The sequence below is a fragment of the Canis lupus genome, chromosome 9 (assembly GCF_011100685.1).
Source record: "Canis lupus familiaris isolate Mischka breed German Shepherd chromosome 9, alternate assembly UU_Cfam_GSD_1.0, whole genome shotgun sequence".
Taxonomy (NCBI): domain Eukaryota; kingdom Metazoa; phylum Chordata; class Mammalia; order Carnivora; family Canidae; genus Canis; species Canis lupus.
In genome coordinates, this window is record NC_049230.1 from 1,682,891 (window position 1) to 1,700,138 (window position 17,248).

General features: G+C 63.6%; 3 protein-coding genes across 9 annotated transcripts in view; 2 read left to right on the forward strand and 1 right to left on the reverse strand.

Moving 5' to 3' along the window:
- The window catches only part of SLC38A10 (solute carrier family 38 member 10), a 39,654-nt gene extending 35,888 nt beyond the window's left edge, over positions 1-3,766 (forward strand). For 4 of the 5 annotated variants that reach the window (XM_038546334.1, XM_038546337.1, XM_038546335.1 and 1 more), the window contains 3 exons: positions 218-241; positions 1,825-1,986; positions 2,209-3,766. In XM_038546334.1, the coding sequence (XP_038402262.1) occupies positions 218-241; positions 1,825-1,986; positions 2,209-3,257 (1,235 nt within the window). In that variant the 3' untranslated portion in view covers positions 3,258-3,766. The remainder of the gene's footprint in view (positions 1-217; positions 242-1,824; positions 1,987-2,208) is intronic. The other variant, XM_038546336.1, reaches the window with a different exon arrangement.
- A 1,880-nt stretch (positions 3,767-5,646) lies between these two features.
- Positions 5,647-7,732, reverse strand: NDUFAF8 (NADH:ubiquinone oxidoreductase complex assembly factor 8). 2 transcript variants are annotated; one of them, XM_038546339.1, is made up of 3 exons: positions 7,585-7,732; positions 7,353-7,467; positions 5,647-5,913 (listed from the first exon to the last, which is right to left on the reverse strand). In XM_038546339.1, exons 1-3 carry the CDS (start codon positions 7,666-7,668, stop codon positions 5,819-5,821), a joined length of 294 nt encoding a protein of 97 aa, XP_038402267.1. In that variant the 5' UTR covers positions 7,669-7,732; the 3' UTR covers positions 5,647-5,818. The 2 variants fall into 2 exon arrangements, with proteins under 2 accessions (XP_038402267.1, XP_038402268.1); XM_038546340.1 differs by having other exon boundaries at positions 7,357-7,467; positions 7,585-7,727.
- A 210-nt stretch (positions 7,733-7,942) lies between these two features.
- Positions 7,943-16,086, forward strand: TEPSIN (TEPSIN adaptor related protein complex 4 accessory protein). 2 transcript variants are annotated; one of them, XM_038546341.1, is made up of 13 exons: positions 7,943-8,035; positions 8,143-8,215; positions 8,374-8,465; positions 8,581-8,674; positions 10,372-10,439; positions 10,639-10,717; positions 10,852-10,923; positions 11,623-11,832; positions 12,645-12,822; positions 12,910-13,023; positions 13,106-13,184; positions 13,440-13,574; positions 14,466-16,086. In XM_038546341.1, exons 1-13 carry the CDS (start codon positions 7,985-7,987, stop codon positions 15,012-15,014), a joined length of 1,794 nt encoding a protein of 597 aa, XP_038402269.1. In that variant the 5' UTR covers positions 7,943-7,984; the 3' UTR covers positions 15,015-16,086. The 2 variants fall into 2 exon arrangements, with proteins under 2 accessions (XP_038402269.1, XP_038402270.1); XM_038546342.1 differs by lacking the exon at positions 10,852-10,923.
- The last annotated feature ends 1,162 nt before the right edge of the window (positions 16,087-17,248 follow it).

Sequence of the window (17,248 nt, forward strand, 5' to 3'; positions counted from 1 at the left end):
GGAGACCCTGGAGGTTGTCTGGAGTTAGGGGGCTGCTCTAGGGGTTTCACACGTGTTGCTTCGTGTCTGGTTGCCTCCCTGTGTTCACTGATTCCTGTCCTTATATTCTGTTACCTAAACCTGTTTGATTCTTTTGATTTTTTTTCTTTCTGAAAAGACAATTTTCACAGTTTCCTACTCTGCCTTTCTTCTGTACGCCTCTCAATGGGATGAGCAGCTGAAATCAAAAAGATAGTAGCAGGTACGGACCCAGATGAGTGTGCTCCAATCGAAGGCCTGCTTGGGGGGGATCTAAGAGGCCAGAACGGAGAAGGCACAGGCTGTGTTCGCACGTAGCCTGCCCCGCCCCAGGCTTGGCCCCGGCCCCTCAGTTGGGGCCCCCTGATGTCCCAACTCACGCCTTTCCATAAGTGCCCCGGTCCTGGAGGACGATGGGTGCCGTCTGTATGTGCTGACGGGGGCCTGTGTGGAATTTCCGCCCTGTGCATGGCCGGGTACTAGTGTGTCCTGCATGTGCATTGACATCCCATCTGTGGTCCTGGTGGGCCGGGGTCTGCCCGAGGACATGGCTTGTCACCACTCTGTTTCGCATCTGCCCTACCTGTTGCTTCTGGCTGGACATGACAGGCACCACTTCCCCCCCATCCAGCACCTGCCCTGGGGATGGGCAGTTGTGGCAGCATGTGAGGCTGTCCCTGTACTGTTGACCATTATATGGGCATGAGCCACGGGTATCCAGGGTGACAGCGAGGCTCATGGCCGGTGGCTGGTGTAGAGCCCTGGGGGGACGACACTGCAAACGTCCCCCATATAAAAGGCTGTGTGTGGAGCCCTGGTCCCATCCACAGGATGTGGCCCTTCTGAGGCAGGCACCTTTGTGACCCGAGGGTGTCTGGATGACAGCGGGCTGGGAGTGGGGACTGCTGCTCTGGGGCTGGCTGAGGGGCCTCATGCTCACAGGGTCCGTCCTCCACGTGCCTCGTTCTTGCTGTGGGCCTCTTGGTGGGGAGGCCAACCCCTGTGCTATTGTGGCAGGTCACAGGTCACCATGGGGAGGACAGGCCAGCACGTGTGTGCCCAGCACGTGGGGCCTTACTGGGATGTGTGCTCTCACCACTCCTTGTGAGCTTGCCCACCCACCTGCCCTAACCGCTCATGTCACCTTCTCAGCCTCCTGCTTAAGGACACACGTGTCATAGCAGTTACACGAGCCACGGCTGCCCGGAACATAGCTGACCCAGGGCTGAGGCGTTGGTAGTGAAAGGCGGGCTCCCTCATGCACACACTGCTGGCGCCGGGTGCTCAGACTCGGGGCCTCCTCCTGGGCCCAAGTTCTGGGTTAGGGGTGTGGGGAGAGTGTGGTGAGGCCTCTGACGCACACCTGCTGCGCTGCCCCCCACCCCCTGTGCCAGCCTGCACCAGCCCCCCAGGTGGCGGTCAGGAGCAGCGTCAGGAGCCCTGTATTATCTGCAGCTGGCCTTTGCCTCATCGAGGTTCCAGTCCTGGTCACTGCTGAAAAGGAAGACAGTTTGTTTCTTGGATTCTCCCCTTGGAGGAAACTCTCCAAGGGCTGCTATTCTGATTTTAGAGCAGTTTGTAGCTTGTACTCTCTAGCCCAGGACCCTGCTGTCGTTCCCACTGTGGCAGACCTCCTCTTTAGCTTCTCCCAACATTTATTCCCAGCGGGCAGCAGTCTGAGCAGTGGGGCCCACGGGAGCCAGTGCAGGCGTGGGGCATCCCAGGGCGGGCATCCCATCACCGTCTGCCCGGCACCACACTTGTGTGGCCGGGACAGGCTCTGACTGTGCGCCTTCCCCTTGCCAGAAGCGGGCCGGGCGGAGCTGCTGGACCACGCCGTCCTGTTGCAGGTGATCAAAGAGCAGCAGGTCCAGCAGAAGCGGCTGTTGGACCAGCAGGAGAAGCTGCTGGCGGTGATTGAGGAGCAGCACAAGGAGATCCATCAGCAGAGGCAGGACGGCGAGGACGGCAAGTCAGGGCCGGGTCGGGGAAGGCGGCTGTCACTGGATGTGTGATCGCCAGCTGGGGCTCCCGGTGGCTCCGTGTGGCTGGGTCTGTGGCCCCGGGACCTGTAGTCCTGTGGGCAGAGCTTTGATTTGTGTGTGATTGCTGCAAGTTCCCCTCTCTGGTCCCCGTGGTGGTAGCTTCTGCTTATTTCTGTGGCTAAACTGAGACTTATTTGGTTTGCAGCTGAAGCGCAGCCAGAGCCTGGGGTGGCTGTCCCCAGAGGTAAGGAGGAGTCCCACGATGGGGAGACGGTGGAGCCTCATCCCCAGCAGCCTTTGGAACCTGCACGTGGAGCTCCTGGGCATCCCCCCGCGCCGCCCCAGGGACACGGCCCGCGCTCAGTGGAGGAGCCCGAGGGGGCTGCAGGCAGAGCTCCAGCTGCTCCTCTGGGCGCAGCCCGCACAGAGCCCCGGGCAGCCCAGGCCGAGCCGAGGGAAGGCCGGCAGGGCGCTGTGCCCGAAGCCGCCGATGCTGGCGTGCAGGAGCAGGTGCCTGAGCCAGGCCCTGCCGAGGCGCCCAGGAGCCCAGAGAAGCTTGTTGCTGCCGAGGTCCTGGAACCGGGTCAGGACGCTCTTGGCAGAGGCTCCCACGAAAGGAGACGATCCAGAAAAGAGGTGGGAGCCACTGGTGCCAACGTTCAGGAGGCAGAGGTCTTGGGAGCAAGAGAGACTGGGGACCTTCCCGTGAAGCCCCAGCCAGTGAGCCGAGACTGGGGACCTGCAGGCCTGTCCAGCAGGTCGGGAGGAGCAGCCCCTGGGGCCCAGGCCGAGACCGGTCAGCTGGCACACCGGGCTGTTTCTGCCGGGGGCCAGGCTGGGCAGCAGGGCGGTCACCTGGAGGCCAGAAAGGAGGCCGTTGGTGGGGACCGTGTGCCTGTTCTGGGGGTAGACCCTGCCGTCCAAGAGCCTGAGCAGAGGCAGGACCCTGATCTTGGGCCCAAACCAGCCGTCCCTGGGGCTCAGAAGCCAGACCATGCCAAATCTAACCGAGACCTGAAAGTCCAGGCCGGTTCTGACCTGAGGAGGAGACGGCGGGATGTGGCTCCTGGGGCAGGAGGGGACCCGGCCCCAAGGGACAGGGTCATCATCAGCTTTAATCCTCTGCCAGATGTGCAGGTCAATGACCTCCGCAGCGCCCTGGAGACCCAGCTGCACCAGGCCGCGGGGGGCGCGTTGCGGGTGGTCCACGGCCGCCAGGTGAAGCAGCTGGCCGGGGCCCAGGAGGAGTCCTGAGTAGCCACTAGCCGCCACGGTCCTCCTGGTCGGCAGGTCTCCTCCCCCAACCACGCGGGGACCACGTGGGTGCCGAGTCAGAGGTCCCGCGGTGGCGGGGGTTTGGACGGCCTATGCCTTTGCCAGCCCGCATCTTAAACTTGCTGGGGTGACCGAGCTCACCAGGACTCAGACGATGCAGCGGCCGGCCGGGGAGCGTGGCCCCGAGGTGACACAGGCTGCCGTGAGGCCCACTGCCCGCCGGACTGCCTCTCGCTCTACATAGTCGTGGTTCACGTGATGCTCCGAGTGTGTGGAGAACTGTCACAAACTCGGCCTCTGCTCAGCTGCTCGGTGGCCACGGCTCCACGTGGGAGGACATGGGGCTGGGACTGCGGCATCTCGGTTAGCCAGCTGCCTGAGTGTGTGGCCGCCTCAGCCCTTGTCACGGTCCCTCTGCGCTCCCTGTGCTTTCCCAAACTATAAAGTTGTTTTACAAATAAGAAACATCCCAATGTTGGGTCAGTGAAGCCGGTGTTGAGAGGAGCCTGTGTGGCCACCACGTGCAGGGAGTCTGCTGATCAGACTGGCGGTGGTGTGCAACTGGGCACGGCACAGCCCCGGAAAGACCCTGCGGGCAGCCGGGTGGCGTTTGTGGTGTCGTATTTTCAATGAATGGGAGAGCCGGTGGGCAGGGGTGGCCGTGGCAGGCTGTCCACCTGCGTGCCGAGGGCCCAGCAGCTGTGCCCCCCACCCCCCCCCGAGGGCCATGTGTGCCCCAGACCCTGCCGTCAGGGGCTGCTGGCTGGAGGTGCCCAGGCCCTCGGGAAGACCACCACGGCTCGGCAGCCCCAGCCTTGGCTTCCGGTCTCGTCCTGCCCCTGCGCCTTTGAAATCCTGTTTGTTGTGGTTCCCGTGTTCTCGGGCAGCCCGAGGACTAGACCCGAGTAGTTCCTCCCGAGGCCGGGCGCCAGTGCTGCCAGGGAGCCCCTGAGAAAGGGGGTGAGTCTTGGGGTGCTTCCTTGCTTCCTGGCCTTCGCTTAAGTAATAACTATCCTAGACAAACCCCGCTCAGTGGGAAAACACCTTCTGGAGGTTGCCGAGATCGGAACTCTACGTGTTCATATGTTTTCAGGGTGGGATTCTATTCCCAGGTGTATTTACCTGGATGTCTTACCTCAACCCAAGTTTTATGTCTTCCTGGAGGTAAGGCCTTTCTCCTGCCACAGAAGGTCATTTCCTTAGAGCAGGGACCCAGTCCCTGTCCCCCGCCCCCCGACCCTTGGGGTCTCCCTACCATTCATGCTCTCCCGGCCTCCCCAGCCCGATGTCCCTCAGGGAAGAACTGGGACCTGTGTGTGGGGCTCCTTGCCAGAACCACAGGGAGCTGGCAGGGGCTGGGGGCTGTGGTCTGCTTTGTGAGCACAGAAGACTGGTGTCAAGACCAGCAGGTGCAGTGAGTGGTCCAGCCAGAGCAGCCGCAAGCAGGGCCATCAGTGAGTGACTGTCCTCGTAGGAGCTGCCCCAGGTGACGGGTAGGATCTCATGAGGATTCCCTTTCTAGGGCAGGGCCACCAAGCCCAGAGGGCCGGGTAGGAGTAAGGATGGAAACCTGGTGCACACAAGCCCTGAGTTCAGATGCTGCCTGAGGACAAAGGGTTCTATGTGACGATGCAGCTCCAGGAACGGCTGCATCCAGACACCAGTTCTCTTGTATTTCCCCCAATAAACATGGTCTTGAGGATGGAGTGAGTTTGGGGATGCCAGAGAACTAGGACAAAGGCCAAGAAACTTGGGAGTTTGGTGTGTAGCCCGAAGAGGAGGGACACACAGGAGGACGCCTGTGGAACGCGTCTTGCAGGCTCCTCACAAGAAGCTGCAGAGGTCGGAGTGGAGAGCGTGAGGGGCCAGAGAAGCCCGGCGTCATGGTGTCACGGATGCCTGGCTCCAGCAAGCCAGGGGCTGGGTGGTGCCCAAGGGCAGGGTGACCTCCATGCTTCAGGAGGGGCTCCTGGAGCACAGTCCCCAGGCATCCAGCAGGTGGCGCCCTGGCCCTGTGCCAGGCATTCAGGGGCAGTGCCACCCCTACTTTCATACCCAGGTCAAGGGCGGGGCAAGGAAAGCCAGAAGGGCTTAGGCTCTGACCCTGGGGGGCCTCAGAAGGGCAGGCACCCCGCACTGCCCTGGGTTCCTAAGCCCAACCCTCCCTCGAGGGCACCTCTCAGAAACCCACAGGAGGCAGCTTCCCTTCTCTGGTGTGGCTGTGCTTTTATCTTTGGCACGTCCTGTAAACTGGCAGCTACATCTGGCGGCTCCGTTAGGCTCAAATAAGGTATTTTGGGTAAGAATTCTTGAGAAAGTGAGACTCCTGAGCAGCATGTTCCCACAGCCATGTCCAACAGGACAGCTCTCACATGGTCTGCCGTGGTCTTTATTATCGCGTCAGGATCTTACTCTAACCCAAAGCCTCACACACGAGGCAGAAAAACCCACGCCCGCTCGCCCACCACTTCCCTGACGCGCCTGCAGTCCTTCTAGCTCTAAAAGTGTCAGACGTTTTGGACGTTTGCCCTTGGTGGCCGTCAGCACCAGGCGCCCGGCTCTGCTCCCTGGGGCAGTAAACAAGTGCAGTGCTCGCTCGTCCATCCTAAAGGCCTCCCCTCAGGGTCTTTTTGGCCTAGAAAATAAAGAATTTGGTGTGAACAGGTTAAGTTAGAAGAGACCATAAAACAAGAAAACCATCCCACCAAACGCCGTCCGGCAGCAGCAAACATCTTCCAGAGAGCCCGGCTGCGGGCGCCGGCACGGCCGCGTGGCTGGAGGCTCAGGTGCTTGGAGCTGCCGCAGGCCAAGGCCCTCAAGCCACGCCGCCCTGGACCAGGCCCTGTGCAGGCCCCCCAACACAGCGCGCTCAGTGCTCACAAGGCGGCGGGAGCTCCTTACAGAGAACGCTGAGGTGAAGCGCCGAAAACACTTGCCCAGAGACAGGGCTCCCTGGCACGGAGCTGGACGGGACCCAGCACCCTCTCTGCCTCCTCAGGCAGCTCTGTGCAAGGCTGGGGACTGCAGCAGACTGGGCAAAAAGGTGCTCATCGGTGCATTTCCTCGTGGTGACAAACACTCAAGCACCCTCGTCCTGAACGTCAGGTCCCCCAGCTCTCAGCAGGGTCATCTTCCGTGATGGGGGCATGGGAAAGAGCCCCCAAGCTTAGGGCGCGCTGTGGGAGCATCTGTAGACGACCATGGCAAAGGAGCATACAGGCGCCTGGAACAGGTGGGCCCTCACCACAAAAGGTGCCACGGAGAGACCTGTGTGTAGGGAACGTGTTTGGTCCTTCCACGGAGCTTCTTCCAAGCTGCAGCCCCAGAGTGGAGAGTCCCCCGGGGAAGACTGTAGAACCGGGGAGGAAGCGCAGGGGACAGGTGTGCCTGGCTGCACGGCCCACGTCATATACGAGGCTGGCCACGGGTGGGGGGGGGGGCTGGCTGGGGGCAGGACCAGGCCTGAGCGTCCCCGGGGAGGTGCAAAATCTCCGAGCCCCCGGGAAGGGAGCCTCGCACTGTCCTCTCCCAGACAAGCGGCCAAGGCACAGCTACCCGCTCAGGATGATCGATCCCGGAATGTCAGGGGACGGACGGCCTGAGGTCCCCGGAGTCCGCCGAGCTCAACCGCCCTGTCCGCGTCGGGTCCTCTGCACCGGCAGCTCCGGGGGACACAGGGGATCGCGGGCATCCCGGCCCAGCCCAGGGCCCCCTCCTCGGGCGCCGGGTTCCTGGAGCATGTCCAACCCCATGTGCTCCACGCGACCCGTACTCTCCGCTTTGGGGCAGGGCAGGCGGTCACAGCACCTCCGCAGGCTGCGCGTCGGCAGCAGAAGGGGCGTGATGCGGCGCGGCTGAGTCCCGGCCCCGGAGCAGAAGCCCCGCGGGGGCCAGAGGGCCAGCGAGCGCCGCTCGGGGGCTGCCCTTCCCGGGGAGCGGCCTCCTGAATGCCCTTCGCCGTCGGGGGTCGGGCGGCGCGGCCGGCCTGAGCGCACGCGCGGGAAGGAGACGGCAGCTGCCGCTGCGCCCGGGCCCCCCCCGCCCCGCGCCCCACTGTCCCCCGGGGGCGCCCACCTACCGCGGCGGCGAAGCAGCGCCGCAGAGCCTCGAACTCCGGCGCACAGAGGTCCTTCGCCAGGCGGCCGCCCGGGGCCGTGGACGCCTGCACGCACCTGCCGTAGGCCGCGGCCTGGAGGGCGGGCGGGACGCGCCGGGATCGCGACGGCCTCCGCGCCCGCCGGTCACCGCCCCGCCCGTGCGGGCCCCGCCTGTCCCGCAGGCCCCGCCCCGCCCGGCGGCTCCTCACCTCGGCCCCGCAGGCCGCTAGGCGCCCGGGGAAGGCGCGGAGGCGGCCCCGCACGCGCCCCCACACCGCTCCGTTCCCGGACATGAGCCGCTACTCCCAGCACCCGTGGGCGCCGCCATCTTGCGCCCGCCCTCTTCCGGCGCCCAGCGTCCCGTGCGCCCCCTGATTGGCTGGGCCTCAGCCCCACCCCACCGCTAGCCCCGCCCCCTTCCGGAACGGCGACCCGGCTCCGGGAACACTGCAAGTGGCTGGCGGGTTTGTCTGTCTTTGACGTGGGACTTCGGATTGGTTCAGGCTCGCGTGGTGTGCCCGCCCCGCACGGGCGATTGGCCAGCTGGGCCAGGCGTGCGCGGGGATTGGAGGGGGGCCGCGGCGGCGGGGGGGCCGGAAGGTGACCGGCATGATGGCGGCCACGCCGGCGCTGCGGGACCGGCTGAGCTTCCTGCACCGGGTGAGTGCGGGCGGCCGCTCAGCCCCCGCCGGGGCCTCTTGCCTTCGCCCTCGGCCGCCTCCCCGCGGCGCTCACGCCTTGCGGGCCGGGCCCTGTTTCCTCTCCAGCTCCCGCTCCTCCTGAAGGGAACGTCGGATGACGACGCCCCGTGTCCGGGCTACCTGTTCGAGGAGATCGCCCGTATCCTTCGTGTCCGCCGCTCGCCCGCGGGCCGGGCCGCTGCAGCTCCTGCGCCGGAGGCCGGGGGGGCGGCGGGGCGGCGGGGAGGCCCGCGCGGGGCCGGGGGGCGGGAGGCGCGGCCGACCCCGCTCAGCCCTTCCCTAACCACGGCCGGCCAGGCATCTCCCACGAGTCCCCGGGCAGCAGCCAGTGCCTCCTGGAGTACCTTCTGACCCGGCTGCACAGCGGCTCCGGCCGCGTGAAGCTCAAGGTGAGTCCCCGCGCGGCCCCCCACCCAGGGCAGGCCCAGCTCCCACCCGCGGGCGGCGGATGCAGGCGGGGCGCGGCGGGGTGCGTGCCGCCTGCCCCACCTGCCCGCCCCCCAGGTGCTGAAGATCCTGCTCCACCTGTGTGGCCACGGCTCCCCGTCTTCCGTGCTCATCCTCAAGCGCAACCCCGCCTTCATCCAAGAGGCTGCAGGTACCGGGCGCGGGGCGGGGGGCCCTGCGCCGACCCCCAGGGGTACCCCCACCGCAGGACCCTTCCTGGCAGCTCCCGTCTGCGCCCCAGCCCTACTGCGTCTGGCCCGTCACTTTCTGCCCGTGTGTCCTGCCCGGCCTGGGCGGCCCAGGCCCGTCCTGCCTGTTCTAGTGCCCGACCCGCCAGAGATGATTCGTGTCCTCAGGGCCCGAGCCAGGGAGCGCTGTGAGCTTGCACGAGGGGGGCCTGGCCTGTCGCGGTCTAGGCGACAGATGGGGCTGCAGGGGAGCCGCCGGTCTCACCCCACCCACGCCGGGGGCTGTCCTGTTTGTTTCTCTTTAACTAGAACTTGGGAGGCGTGGCCCGAGACCTTCCCTCAGGTGAGGCAGCTGCAGCATCTACAGGCCCCGCCGCCCGGCCTCGGGGAGTCTTGGAAGGGCCCACGTTCAGGCAGGAACCGTGCACACCGAGCTGGGCCCGTGAGAGCCCCGGGGAGGCACCTGGTGCGCTCGGAGGACCCCCATCGTTAGGCAGCACCTCCCCGCCCTGAAGCCACCTCAGCCCTTCAAGGACAGGCTGGGCGAGGCTGGGCACTCGGCACCCCGGAGAGCATCCTGCCCCCAGACTTGGCCGCTGCCCCCGGTGTCCACCGGGGCTCGTGCTCGTCACCAGTGCCCCCCAAAACTCCTGTGCAAAAACAGCAGGCCTGCCTCGCTTACTTTCGCCGGCCGGGGCGTGTCTGTGCTGCCAACTTGCACACAAGCCGTCCCCCAGTCCTGCACCCCAGGAACACGTGGCCACAGCCTCCATCTGCCATGCTCCAAGCCCAGGGGACAGCGCCAGGCTGTGGGGAGGTGGCCCCAGGGCAGGAGTCCCATGGGAATGAGGGGGTGCCATCCCCACTCACTGGAGGTTCGGCTCCCGGCTGCTGGTCCTGGGCCACCAGCCGCAGTGGAGACAGCACGGTGCCAGGGGGCTGGGAAGAGAGGTGCGTCTGTGACGGATGAGACAGAGCCTAGGGTGGGCTCGTTTTTTCTGGAGAATCTCACTTGCTGTAACCCTGAGCTCAGACCTTCGAGAGGTGGAGCTTGTGGGTCATGATAAAGAGCGGGCTTTTGTCGCCCGGCCCCCCGGGACCTCTGTGGGGCTTTGGATTGGACGAGATCCTCTGTGTGTCTTTCGGGCAGAAGGGGGTGCAGAGGTAGTAAGGCTGCCCCTGCAGGAACTCAGAGAGACGGTGGGGTCAGGGAGGGGGCCACCCACGTCGTGCTTTGCAGGTCGACACGCAGGCCTGGTGTGAGCATGGGAGCTGGGGCCTGCAGGGGTGCGGCTCTAGAAGCAGCCTGGGGCAGGGCGTCCTGGATGAGGGGCTCTGGGTGCTCTCCAGGCTTTGTCCATGGGGCAGAGCATTCTGGGGGGGTGGCAGCTTCCGCGGGCTGATGGCTGCTGTAAGGACTTTGACCTGGAAGTGCTGTCATGTGGGGGATTTGAGGTCCGACCTGTGCTTTAGGGAGCTAACCCTGACCCTGGGGCTGCCAGGGCCACCTGCCGGGGATCAGAGTTGTAGGGGCCCCTGGGGGGCCTGGTCACGGCCGGGATGGGCTGCAGCTCACCCCCCCAGGGAACGCGAGTGTTGGAGCGTCACCCCTGCGGTCACCAGCGCCCGCTCAGCGTTGGTTCTCCGGCTCTGCCCGCAGCGTTCTCAGGGCCCCCGGATCCTCTCCACGGGAACAGCTTGTACCAGAAGGTGCGGGCGGCCGCCCAGGTGAGTCGGGACTCAGGTCGGCTCTAGGGCAGCACTGGGCCTTTGTTCTCCAACCGCCTGGGACCCTGGCTCTGTTCCTGCTGTGGGACCAGCCCCCCGTCCCCCCCACCCAGCCTGGCCTCTGAGAACCCTGGGGACGGGGGGATGGGGGGGGATGGCAGCCCAGCTGCACGTGCTGAGCACCCTCCTCCTCATCTAGGACTTGGGAAGCGCACTATTCTCTGACAGCGTGTCCCCTCCGCCTCACTCCCAGGCTCCCAGGGGCCTGCTTCCAGCAGGTAGGCCGCTGTGTCCATCCCTGCCGCTGGGTGTTCCCTCTGGAAGGCCTGGGGTCCCTTCTCCCCACCTGCTGTCCTCGGCCGGCGTGCCACTCTGCGCAGGGCTGAGGATGAGTAGCCACACTTGCCTGCAGGCATGGGCTCGCAGTCCAGACCCCAGGGCTCCCTCCAGGGCTTCGGCTACAGCAAGGAGCGGGGCCACACGGGTGAGTGCTGCGTGGGCTCCCAGAGCCGTGGGGGCGAGGGCCTGGCAGCTCAGGCCTGCCGAGCCCTGGAGGGTGATGTGGCCAGCTGGCGTGCCCTGCCCACTCCACCTTCTCTGCCGGGGCCTGTGGGACGAGGCCGGCCGGGTCTGCTTAGCCAGCAGGGGAGAAGTCAGGCTGGGCCTCATTTGCACACACGGCTCCTTCCAGGGCCCAAGGGCAGAGGGTGCTGGGCCTGGCTACCACAGGTGACTCGGCAGGTGCGGTGCTGAGCTGGCTCTGCATGCCCAGCTTGCCTCGGTGGCCTGTTGCTACTCATTCTGGTCACAGCTCTGACCCCCCGGCCCTCAGGGGGCACTGATTCCTAAAGCGGGTCTGGCTCGGAGGCCTGTCCTCTCCTGAGGTGGGGTGACAGTGCTCGGTCCTCGTAGGGCACAAGGGTGGGGAAGGGCATGAACCACAGCTGGATCGCAAGTGCAGTGTGGGGCACCCAGGCTCCATCAGCCCCGGGAGCATTCTGGAGCAGAATCCACCGGGGAAGCTTCTGCAAGAACTCCGGTCCCCCACGTAGCCTCTGCTCTGTAACTACAGCTCAGATCTCTCTTTCAAGCCCAGAGTGGAAGCAGTGCCTCCTTCTGGGAGACACGAGAGAGCACAGGGGACGCGACCAAAGTAGGCCATCTCCCTCTCCCTGTGGCGCAGGCTCTGCGGGCGAAGCCTTCCTCTCCACCATCCAGAAGGCTGCGGAGGTGGTGGCCAACGCCGTGCGCCCGGGGCCCGAGAGCCCCGGCACCCAGAGGCCCCTCCCGCGGGGCGATGCCTACCAGCCCGCCGTGACGCCTTTAGCCAGCCAAGGTGGCTCAGCTGCTGGGAAGCCGCTCTCCAGGGGCTTCTTGGGTGCCCGAGGAAGCGGTGAGAGCCTTCTGGGGGGTCTAGCTTCCCCCTGCCAGGGTCTGGGTGAGCAGAGGAGGCTGCGGGGACCGAGGGACGGGACTCCCTTAGTGTCAGCGGCCACAGGGTGTGGCTCGGGGAGGGATCTGACTAGAGGCCGGGGAGGGCGGTGCGCCCTGGGTGGGGTCAGGGAGCCCTGCTGTCCTGTCCTGTCCGGCCCCAGAGGCGGCATGTTCTGCGATGTTCCCGTGGCCAGAGCCCTCCACCAGCATGGTGCACGTTCACTGTGGTCTGTACTGGTTTCCTTCTCTCACAAAGCTTGTGCGTGGCGCACAGACGCTACCCTGCCAGCGTCTCACCAGTTGCTTGGAGTTGGAGCTCGGGTGTTACGGCCCCAAAGCAGGCAGGGCTTCCAGAGGGTCCCCCCGTTCAGATATGGACCCGGGACCCCCGCTCAGCTTCTGCTGGTTCAGCTGGGGCCACAGTGACACCAGGGCCAGCCTCCACAGCACTTGTATCCTAGCAGGGGCAGTAGGCAGTGCAGGTGCAACACAGAGCACGGTGAGGGTGAGGAAGGACGGCGGGACAGGCGTCGGGGTGATCTGCACCTCCGCAAACCGCCTCCCACTTGGCCTTCAGTGCCTGGCACTGCTGTGTGTTCACGAGCTGGCCCTGGGGCAGGCGTGTTCCATGTCACCTCATACCAGGCATTTTTCTGGAGCTCAGGGCCTTCCTGAGCTAGTCCAGGTGCCACAGGAAGGGGCGCATGAGGCGAGTCAGAACCCCCCCCGCCCCCCCCGCTCCACTCTGACTCCCAGTTCCGTCCCTCACAGTCCTGAGACCCCAGCCGGGGCAGGCTGGAGGGGGCTGGGACGAGCCGGACAGCAGCTCCAGCTCCCAGAATTCCTCCCAGGAGAGCGGTGACCGGAGCAAGGCCTTGGACTCTGGCAGTCGGTCGGGCAGTGACAGCCCCTCTGCGGCCAGCCAGGCACCCAGCGACCTGGCGGAGCGGTGAGTGGGCCCCCTGGGCGCCCTCCCTGGGTGGAGGCGTGACCCGGAGGGGTCTTTCTCTGACCCTGACCACTGTGCCCCCCACAGGGTTGAGGCCGTGAGCCTGAGTGACTGCCAGCAGGAGCAGAACCTGGTGCAGACCGTGACGTGTGGGCCACATGCCTTTCTGAGCCAAGAGGAGGCACAGCGCTTCATCAAAGGGTGGGTCCCCTGCCCGCTCCCCGCCCCCCCATCCTCCGCCCCGGCCCCCTACCCCCCATCTCCTGGTTGCCCCTTCCTGCAGGTGTGGATTGCTCAACTGTGAGGCTGTGCTGGAGCTGCTGACGCGCCACCTGGACGGGCCCAGCGAGTGTGCACAGATGGTGAGGCCTGCCTATGAGTGGGGGGTGGCCGTGGGTATGAGGGAGTGAGCAGGGGTAACTGGGGACCTCTTCACGTGGGGAGAGGGGGCTCCGCCCTGGGAGACGGGCAGCAGGGGGGAGTAAGCACAGGATTCCAGGGGGCCTGCCCTGGGCTTCCCCAGTGTGGGGCTGTAGTTGGGCCAAGAGGAGGAAGGGAGCTGGTCAGATGGGTCTCCATCCTGGGGGGGCCCTGCTGACCTCCTGTCTCCCTGGCAGAGAGCCCTGGGTGCCATTGCATCCCTGGGACGCACCGACCTGCTCTCCCAGGAGCACATCTTGCTCCTCACCCGGCCGCGGCTGCAGGAGCTCAGTGCAGGCAGCCCTGGACCTGTGACCAACAAGGCCACCAAGGTGGGCAGCGGGGCCCAGAGGAGCGGGTGACGGGGTGCCTCAGCAGTTTCATACCTGTTGGGGCCAGCCTTCCCCAGACGTACCTGTACATGCCCGCTCCTGGCTGCGTGGGACAAGTCGTGCCCTTAGGACAGCTGTGGTCCCTGGTTCGTGGAGCCTCTTCCAGTTCCTGAACTTCCCAGTTCAGCTGCCTTACTGCTCAGCAGCTCTGCTCTGCAGGCAGCCCCCCACCCCTCCTTGGCTCAGCTCACGGGCAGCCTTCTGCAGGAAGCCCTCTGTGCTTAGATGGATTTACCCTCCTGTCCTCCACTCTGGGTCGCGGTTCACGTATGTGCCGGGCGCTTCGATCCCTCCCCGGCCCCTAGGGGGCGGAATGGTCTCATTCACCTGGAGTCCCTTTAATGTGCCTGAATTGTGTGCAGGTCTCCTGACTCTCACCGGGCAGGGAGCCTCTGGGCAGCCCCCCTGCAGCTGGGCCCCCACACCTCCTGCCTAGTGGCATCCTGGGCATCTTGTCTTTAAATTGTCCTTCATTGAAGAATCAGTGACCTGGTCATAGTGGTGTTTGTGGGCATGAGAGGGCGGGAGTAAGCTCTGTGCACAGCAGTGGGGAAGGAGCAGAGGGTTTAGGGCACGTTCCTTCCTTCAGCGTCTGGGTTGGCGCTGGCATGGTGCCGGACAAGGGACACCCTCTCCCTGAGCCGGCTCGTCATGCAGCCAGGCTTGCTGACAGGTGCGGCCGTGCATGCGCAGAGGGTTTGGCCGGTGTTGAAGGAGGTCCGGGGAGGACAGGAGGAGGAGGTCTGGGTGGGCGGCCGTGCTGGGGAGGGGTGTCTCTGTGCCCCTAGGGCACACGAACCCTCAGCCACCCCCCTTTCCTTCTGCGTCCAGATCCTCAGGCACTTTGAAGCTTCCTGCCGACAACAGCCCCCTGCCCGCAGGCTGCCCGCTGCACCCAGCCCCGCTGCTGCCCGCGTGGGCCTGTCAGACCTGCTGACCGACACCGTGCCTTTTGCTGGGAACCAAGCCTTCCTGCAGCCTCTGAGTTCCACTCTCTTCTCGCCCGAGGGCTCTGCACTACCCCCTCCCCTGGACAGCTGCCCCCCGTCAGTCCCTGGGGACGCCAGGGAGGCCGAGACGAGGCTGGCGGGTTCTAGAGAGCGGGTGGCTGGATCTGAGTGGAGCCCGTTGGGCGTGGGCCCCCAAAAAGGAGCACCGGAGTCTAGCCTGGGGCCCAGCTGCTGCCTGCAGAGCCCAGTGCCCAGTGGCAGCTGTAGCTCCCTGTTCGCTGGAATGGAGCTGGTGGCTTGTCCCCGCCTGGTAGGGGCCGGGACTACCACAGAAAAGGCGCCCCAAGTCCCATGGACATTGTCACAGAAGGCAGCAGCGAGAGAGCCTCCTGGCCCAGAGCCGTCAGCTTTCCCATTTCTAAACTCATGACCTTGCCGCCCTGGGCCACACGTGGAGTTCTCGTGGCCCCCGGCCTGGAGCTCCCAGGACCCCTGACTCTGTGCTGTCCCATCTGACCCGGCCCCCACGGCCCACCAAGCAGTGGTTCCCCTTGGGTCTGTGGCCGGCCCTGCTCTGTCTGGTGTCTTCCCCTTGCTTGCGGAGGACGAGGTGCAGGCCACTCAGCACAGCAGATAGGACAGAGCCAGGTGGAGCCAGGTGGCATGGTGCGAGGGAGTCCTCGGGTCGGCTCCCAATCCAAAGACAGGTTTCCCACTCCCCCCACTGGGGAAGATGAACCCCCTCATGGGGTGGGCCCTCTGCCATGAGGGTCAGAGTAGCACAGGGGCAGTGCAAGGAGAGCAAGCCCCACGCGGACCCTGCGGGTTTCTAGGCAGAACCAGGATCTGAGCTGCTTGTTCAGGTCGGCCGCTGGGCCTCCTGCGCAGCACCTGGCCGGTCATCCTGTCTGCAGACGCTGTCAAGCCCGTTTCCCTGCAGCCAGAGGGGTCAGAACGGGGCAGAGGGTGCGGTGTGACGCCTGGCGGGGCAGGACGGGAGGCCTGGCTCTTCACTCAAGAGCTCAGGGTCGTTGTGGGCACCCAGCTCCTCCGTGAGGGGACACGTCAGAAGGAGATGGAGCCCCGGCTGTGGCCCTTGCCAAGCTGCTACTGTTTCCAGTGACCACCCTGAGAGGAGGGCGTGAGGCTGCCTCAGTTTCCCTGTGTCTCTTTTCAGAGGCTAGCTGTTGGGACTTGAATTCCTGTAGCAGCAGGCAGGCTCATGGCAGGGCCTGGCAGTGGGGACCTCAAGGGTGCCCTGGAGGCCTGTGCCTGCCTCGCAGCAACCAGGCTTTACATGGATTGGGAACCACGACTTGGGTCTTTATTTTCAGTTCAGATCGCTGCTCTGAGGTGGAGCAGGGCTGTCTACAGCGGCAGGTCACTGTGCGGCCGTGGTCCGTGCTGTGGCTGCAGACTGCGGGCTGGCCTCCTGAAGGATGCTGCTGCTGCAAGGCTCATGCCTCCTGCACGTTCTAAGTAAACACTAGTGTTCACACAGACCTGCACTGGTGCCTTTTTGTGTGTGTGTGTGTGTGTGTTTCAGTGAAAACAGCATTAACAAGGGGCACACTTAGAGGCCTCCTGATGGTAAATGTCAGGGAGAACTCCCTGCTGGAGCCATCTGGTCCCTTAATGTTAACTGTGAGGTTTTAACCATGAAACGGTTTCTCAAGCAGGTGCAGGGCTCTTCAGGTCATCTCATCCCACGTGAGCATCGGGAATCTGTCTTCCAAGAAGCCGGTCCATTCCACAGAAGCTGTGTGTCTGTAGGGTCTGTAATGGTGCTCCATCCTTCATTTAGGTTGATGACTTTTTCCACTTGTTCTTGATTAGTCTGTTTAGAAGTTTGTTAATTTTTTTTTCAAAGATCTAAGCCTTTGGTTTTATTTTTCTACTGCTTTTATGTTTTGTATTTCATTGCTATCTGCTCTTTATTTTTCTACTATTTTGAATTCATTTTTCCTTTTTTTTCTAGTTTCTTAAAAGTGGAAGCTTAGATTAGTGGTTTGGGACCTTTATTATTTTTCTAACATTAAAATCTTAATGCTATGTTTTTCTCCAGATTGCATCCCATGAACTATGATAGTTTTATTTTTTTTAGGATTTTATTTATTTTAGACAGAGTGAGGAGAAGCAGATGGAGAGGGACAAGACTCTGCTCAGTCTCACGACCCTGAGATCACGACCTAAGCCAAAATCAAGAGTCAGACAATAAACCTACTGAGCCATCCTGGTGCCCCTTTTATAGTTTTATTTTCTAATTACCCTTGGGACGTCCTTTTATCTGATGGATTGTTAAAGGTGTGTTTTTCTGTTATTACTATTTTAATCCTGATACAGTAAGAGCATGTTTTCTATAACTTCAGTTGTATTCTCCAAGATTTGAAACTTTTGTTGAAGTTTGTTTTATGGCCCAGAATAGTCTATCTTGGGGAATGTTCCATGTGCACGTGGTCTAGACAACTAGACCAATCTCCTTGATGAACATAAGTTTTGTTTTGTTTTGTTTAATTGTCAAAAAAATATTACCAAAATGAATCCAACAGCATATTAAAAGGTTAACATGTGGGACACCTGGGTGGCTCCAGTTGAGCGTCTGCCTTCAGCTCAGAGCGCGGTCCTGGGTCTGGGGATCAAGGGAGCCTGCTTCTCCCTCTGTGT

Bases quoted from the DNA above. Each gene is read 5' to 3' on its own strand.
- NDUFAF8 (XM_038546339.1), bottom strand. From the start codon at position 7,668: ATGTCCGGGAACGGAGCGGTGTGGGGGCGCGTGCGGGGCCGCCTCCGC. The intron at 7,468-7,584 runs GTGAGGAGCCGC...CCCGCCCTCCAG, and splicing joins TAGCGGCCTGCGGGGCCGAG to GCCGCGGCCTACGGCAGGTG. The intron at 5,914-7,352 runs GTGGGCGCCCCC...TTTATTTTCTAG, and splicing joins CTGCTTCGCCGCCGCGGTAG to GCCAAAAAGACCCTGAGGGG.
- TEPSIN (XM_038546341.1), top strand. From the start codon at position 7,985: ATGATGGCGGCCACGCCGGCGCTGCGGGACCGGCTGAGCTTCCTGCAC. The intron at 8,216-8,373 runs GTATCCTTCGTG...ACGGCCGGCCAG, and splicing joins CCTGTTCGAGGAGATCGCCC to GCATCTCCCACGAGTCCCCG. The intron at 13,185-13,439 runs GTGAGGCCTGCC...TCTCCCTGGCAG, and splicing joins CCAGCGAGTGTGCACAGATG to AGAGCCCTGGGTGCCATTGC.